Here is a 6,594-nt window from a genome sequence, read left to right as displayed (position 1 = left end):
TACTAAAAACTTAACCAAGATTCTAAGTCGATAAAAGGCCTTAATTTTTAAAAACAAATCCTTGACAGAGTTACCTTCTCTTGCGTACAGATGGGGGTAATGATGTGAAATAGCATTAAAAGTTTCAAAGCAATATCTCAAAGGGTTAAGGCAATAAGTGGATTTTACCCATATTCAATGTATTTTCTAAGTCAAAAAGGGGCATAATTCTGTCAAAAACCTTGACAGAGTTATGTCCTCTTGTCTGTTGATGAAGGTCGTGATGGTAAACAAGTATGGTCAGTTTCAAAGCAATACCTCCAATGGTTTTGAAATAAAGTGAGGTGGTACAAAAAACTTAACCAAGCTCAATACACTTTCTAAGTCAAAAAAGGGCCATAATTCTGTCAAAAACCTTGACAGAGTTATGTACTCTTGTCTGTAGATGGAGGTTATGATGGTGAACAAGTATGGTAAGTTTCAAAGCCATACTTGTAATACTTCTGAAATAAAGTGGGGTGGTACGAAAAACTTAACCAAGGTGTGACGCCAACGCTAACGCTAACTCCAACGCCGACGCCGACGCCGACGCCGGGGCGAGTAGGATAGCTCCCCTTTTCATAGAAAAGTCGAGCTAAAAATGACAACGAATGGACAACACAGGGCAAAAATTTGTCGCATGCTATAATATTCTATACATGTATTAAGCTCAGATAGATGATGCCTTAATGCTGTATGTTCAAGAATTGTTTCGGCTTCAAAACAAATGTGTTGTTATTTTTATTATCACTTTAAGAAACAAATTAGAAACAAGTCCTAGTACACATTCTTAATCCTTTAAGTTTAGATAACATGTAGAGATGGTTTTAAAGTAACAGACTTTTTTGCACTTTTATTTCGCGTAACTTTTTCGAGTTCAGCGCCGGTATATCAAAAGCCGTCACATACACCAGTAGTTTTATTGCAATGTTGGGTGCTTTCACAACAAGTATATGAACTATATGGACTATATTCACAACAATCTTCGCCTTCCGGGCATGGTTCACTTCCACAGGTCAAAGATTGTGGTGGTGGGAAGTACGGGTCGTAATTACAAAACTTTCCGCTACAATCCGTTCCGGGTTTTATAGCAGAAACGAAAAGGTCCAATACTGAGGTCTGCTGCATTGGCGCACCATATGTAAACGGCCCCCGCCAATTTGGAGAAAACACAGGTCCAGATTTGTTGTAATACGGCGGCCCGTCTTTATACGATATGTTACATTTCGTAATTGGTTCCATATCACAGATATTATTCCTCAAATTTGATTCTACTTGAAGATTAAGCCAGCTTTGCAGGTACTCGCGCCTTATGCTGTCAGTTAATTCGTTAATTAAAACCCTCACGTTCCGGGCGAACAATCCTTTGAACATTAACGCGTCGTCATCGCAATTCGGTTCACAGAACTCAACCAAAATACCGTCTGCATTACTGGCATGTTCTATTAAACCATTTGTAACTTTAAATGCAAGATCAAGGAAAATGCTATTTTTAGAACATCTGTACATTTCAACTAAAGCTCCTGTCATCACGCCACTGTTATAGCTCCGCCCATAAAATCCATTCGGTGTGCAGTTGGAATTCGCTCCGTCGGCCACAAGGTAAGTTGTTTCATTTATTAAAGTGTTATTCATAACAAATGCGTAAATTTGATTCATTTTTGTCAGGTATTCTTTCTTTTTTGTCAGGCGATACATTCTCCCGGACAATTGTATCATTTGAGCATTCGTAATGGTTTGCTTGGAAACAAATGTGTTATCGAACCACAATCCCCCACCACATGCACCGCTCTGATCCCAACCGGTCTTCCAGATCCAATCATAGATGTCCGTCGCATCTTGAAGGAACGTGTCGAACCCGAGAATCTCGTGGATTCTCGTGTACGATAAACCATACCAACTCATGTCGTCAAAAGAAGGATAAGGTCCATATGCCTCTAGCAAGCTGTAGAGCCCGCGTTCGCTACTTTTTAAAACATTAGAATATCTTGTATGAGTTTTATTTGTATAGGCAACAAAGTTTGTAAACGTTTCCAACACAGCGCCATTCTGCCAGAAACCATCATATCCATTCCATATCTAAATGAATAAAAGCACATAAAATCATTCCTAGAAATCGTATAAAAACGTGACACTAATTTTAACGCAGACGTTTTTGTAAAGATATATTGGAAACATGAGCTAATTATTTAATAAACAACACAATTTCGAGCAACACACTAATAATTTAATTTGAAATTTCAAAGAAGTTCAATTTAAGGCGAAAAGAGCTTATTTTCTCTTTATGTACATTTTAAATATTTTCATTTAAATAATCTTCATTTTTCTGTTATTGTTATTGTTGTTGTTAAACTGTATTTTAAAAATCAAAGATATTCCGGAAATGTTCGAACTTATGACTCGATCCATACCTGGTAACTGAAGAGTCCAGCTATAGGTGAAGGGAACCAGTTTGCCTGATGGGCGAACTGGATCTTACAAGCCCAGAACGCAGCACTGTCGTTTCCGTACATTTCCATCGTACAGACGGACGATGCAGTGTCTCCTTTAGTCCCCCATAGAATGTATATTCCACACACGAATAACACAAAACATGCTTTAACAGTCATCGTCATTCATTAAGATTTAAATTTAACTAAAATTTGAGAAGATTTTGTCAATACTGTTGAAAATGTTTTTGATTTTCTTACAATTGAACCACTTCACTCTTAAAGTTTTAAACCCAAACAATATTAACAACATAAAAGATTTAAATTTTAACTACATACTGTTATCATAGTTCATATATATGTATAGAGAGGCAAAGTTCAACGTGTCTGTCCGTACGATTTATTATCGATATATGTATGTGATCTAAATAAAGGACACTTGTAATATATGATGTCCTGTTATCACATTCATATGACGCCTATCTTGGGGTTGTTGTTTTTTCAGTATTTTAATTATCTAAACAAAACAAAAACTATTTTCTACTTAAGAGTGTCTTTTTGAAGCCAAATGTTGTTTGTTTTGTGTTTCATGCTGTAAGTCACTGTAATGTGTTATTTGTTTGTTAGTATGTTGTTTATCGCTGTGTTGTTTGTTTGCTGTTATGTTCTGTTTATTAGTCTGTTGCTTGGTATTGTGTTGTTTATTAGTGTGTTGCTTGGAATTGTGGTGTTTATTAGTGTATTGTTTATAATTGTGTTGTTTATAAGTGTGTTGCTTGAAATTGTGGTGTTTATTAGTGTGTACTCGAAATTGTGTTGTTTATTAACGTGTTGCTTGGAGTTGTGTTGATTATCAGTGTGTTGTTTGAAAGTGTGTTGTTTATGATGAAAATGTGTTGTTTATGAGTGTGTTACTCGAAATTGTGTTGTTTATTACTGTGTTGCTTGGAGTTGTGTTGATTATCAGTGTGTTGTTTGAAAGTGTGTTGTTTATGAGTGTGCTACTCGAAATTGTGTTGTCTATTAATGTGTTGCTTGAAGTTGTGTTTATTATCAGTGTGTTGTTTGAAAGTATGTTGTTTATTATTGTGTTGTTTGAATGGTGTTGTTTATTAGTGTTCTGTTTAAAGTTTGTTGTTTATTAATGTGTCGTTTGAAAGTGGGTTGTTTAAGGTACTTATTAGTACTTATTGGTGTACATTCGCAGATATTATTTGGAGACAAAAATTAATATACTACTTTAAAGTTAAAACCCGCATTCAATTCAACATACATGCATAAATGTGAGTACGTTGTACTAAATGGCATTAAATAGAAATGTTGGCCATCATTTGTACGAAATATTATCATACATGTATTTGTGCTATAATATAGCAAATACAATAATAATGAATTTATATGAATCATCTGTTTATCACGAGAAATATCACAACAATGTTTCGCTTACTCATACATAAACGAGAGTATTTGTGAGATTTCGGACATTTTGCTGAAGGTCGCCTATTTCCACATTGACTATCATTATATGATTGCGTCGCGTAGCTCTGTCAAGGTTCAATTATTGACAATTCCTCGTCTCTCCAGACGCTACTTAATCAGACATACATTACTATGTGTGCAATCCCTGATTGATGCCAGTCTACAATACCGACAATCTACATATTTAATTGGTCTCACTATCACCGGAAAAATCGTAGACAATACACGAAACCATTTACCAGAAAATGTCTACAATGGTGGAGAGGCCTTGTCGGGATGATTCTGTGATTGAACAAGTAGACAAAGCTTTTAGACAATCATAGGGACGTTAATGCACTTATTCTGATTGACTAGCAAAGACTGGTTTTTGTAAAATACACTACAACAAGTCTGGTTCCCAGATTGTTGTTATACAAAAGTAGATATATTCTAGCTGATAAGAACATGTTATAAGACTTTTAAAAGTACGTCTGTCTGATATATTCATTAGTGAGGAGGGAAAATATGAATAAAATAAGTAAAGACAACGTTTAATAGTACAAAACTATAGCAAGTTTAGATGTTATGTTTTGTAATACCTTGTGCCACTGTTTTTTTTTGTAATCTTGGTTATTTTTATATAACAAAATATATAGCACTGTTTCCTCAAATCAATGTTAAACTTTAGTTATCAGTTATTAAAATCAGTGATACCTGTTGAACAGACAGACAGTTCTTTTTGTAATTCAAATTCATAATTTGGACGTTTTATCATTGATCAGTTGTGTGTGTAAACTTATTTGTAAAATACGCATCTGCTATATCTACAGGAATTTAGACAAACTGAAGCTACCGGAGTGTCACTTAAACTATATCAGTCTTACTAAAGGCAACTGAATCCGACTGAAGCCATTTGAGCCTAACTAAAGGTATGTTAGTCTTACTGGGATGCGAGTCTTAGTAAGGCCATACAAGTCTAAAATTAAATGTATATCACTCTTACAAATGGCAGTCCAGTCTTACTAATGGCATAACAGTCTTACTAAATGCATGTAAGTCTTATTATAGGTACATGTATGAAGTCTACTTAAAGACATTTAAGTCTTACTAAGTTTTACGTCTTACTGAAGGTACATACAAGTAAGTCTTACTAAAGGTATTTGAGTCTTATTAATTACATGCAAGTCCTATACTAGAGGCACGGTAGTCTTACTTAACTTAGCTGACTTAAGATATATAAGTCTTACATAAGAGATGTAAGTCTTATTAAAACTCTTAATGAATGTGAGTCTTTCTTTCAGGAATACCACTCTCACTACATGTATATTCATTTATGGATTTATCAGTATTCATCCTGTGCCATCTTTGTTGTACTTGAGACATATCATCATATAAACTTCCTATGATAAGCATTAGACCTTTTTGGAAACGAAGAATCCTTCCTTTTCAGATTTGGTGGTCTTCATCTTTGCTTTGAACTTCAAACACTTATCGTTGAAAGTGGATGAAAACAAGTCATTCTATAAATCTTTAGAAATATGTGACCGTGCAATTAAAATCAAATTATCCTCATAGACGGATGTATTCAGTGCAAAATGTTACCCGAGTCCTCAGCGTTGGTGGTCACTTCTTTATCATTGTTACATGAAAAAAGTCCATCCTCCAAGGGTCATTGATGGTCAGTTTTGTGGACATATTGACGTTGCACCTGCAGGGAATCACACTTCAAACCACTTCGCTGCAGCCGAAAAGTATTCATTAGATTAGAATGAGTGCGCAGTGGTTTATTTCGCATTGTTAAATTTATCACGGTCGCTTTGATCTGAATTCGAAACTAATGACCTGAATTCGAATTCAAAGCTATGAATTATGCAACGCCCCCTACAAAAACCAGACTAATGATGTGGCGGTCAATAAATTAAACAGCGGTGTTCCCAGACATTTTACTCTTGAAAAACACATCAACGCCTTTTAATCATGACTGTACAGATTTTAATAACAAGTTAAAATATATTTGTCACATTTGAACGCTGTGGTTAAACGCCGTGCATGTTCTTCTCAAACGGTTCCGGACAGTGTGAAAATTGATGACTTTTGACCACAATATTTGATTACGAAACGAAAACTTGTGAATCATATCGTCGTGGGTGTTTTAATCACATATCCAAGAAAAAAAGAATACACACTTCAAATAGGTCTGATCTGTACTTATTCAGAAATTCAAATAAAATGTTATTTTATTAAATACAAACATATATAACTAATATATTATTCAAAATCGTATTTTATCACTGTTTTTAATGGAATATAAACTAAAAAAGAAAAAGTATTTTACGTGGTTGATGACTATATAACAGAATATTCTAGAATATTCAAATGATAGATTATTATAGAATGTTTATGCATTGTATCGTACAAACTTTAGTCTTGAATACCTCGTCGACAAGCACTAGTACAAGCTATAAATATTATATATCTTCAAATATATATATACAATATGATTGTTTTAAATATAGGAACAATTATTACTGTTTTATATACAGTCAAATATGTTATAAATATATTGATAACTCGAGTATAAATTGTATGTATGCACCGAAGAAATAATATGTTGGATAACAAACTACTGATTTTACTTTTTATATTATTTTGTTTATTAACTTTCATTATTTATCTTTTGGCATTTAGA

The 6,594-nt window shown here is 34.0% G+C and overlaps 1 protein-coding gene across 1 annotated transcript; it reads right to left on the bottom strand.

Annotated features, from left to right (window-relative positions):
- Window positions 1–619: 619 nt before the first annotated feature.
- Window positions 620–2,822, bottom strand: LOC132734164 (uncharacterized). The gene is made up of 2 exons (XM_060720878.1): window positions 2,430–2,822; window positions 620–2,097 (listed from the first exon to the last, which is right to left on the bottom strand). Exons 1-2 carry the CDS (start codon window positions 2,631–2,633, stop codon window positions 910–912), a joined length of 1,392 nt encoding a protein of 463 aa, XP_060576861.1. The 5' UTR covers window positions 2,634–2,822; the 3' UTR covers window positions 620–909.
- Between the last annotated feature and the right edge of the window lie 3,772 nt (window positions 2,823–6,594).

This window comes from Ruditapes philippinarum, unplaced genomic scaffold, assembly GCF_026571515.1.
Source record: "Ruditapes philippinarum isolate M1 unplaced genomic scaffold, ASM2657151v2 ctg2475_1_1_1_1, whole genome shotgun sequence".
NCBI classification, from domain to species: Eukaryota; Metazoa; Mollusca; class Bivalvia; order Venerida; family Veneridae; genus Ruditapes; species Ruditapes philippinarum.
Note: the sequence above shows the minus strand (reverse complement) of the source record. Positions and strands in the feature narration are given on the sequence as shown.

Coding starts and splice junctions, on each gene's coding strand:
- LOC132734164 (XM_060720878.1), bottom strand. CDS start 2,633: ATGACGATGACTGTTAAAGCATGTTTTGTGTTATTCGTGTGTGGAATA. Junction 2,098..2,429: donor CTGGACTCTTCAGTTACCAG/GTATGGATCGAG, acceptor TTATTCATTTAG/ATATGGAATGGATATGATGG.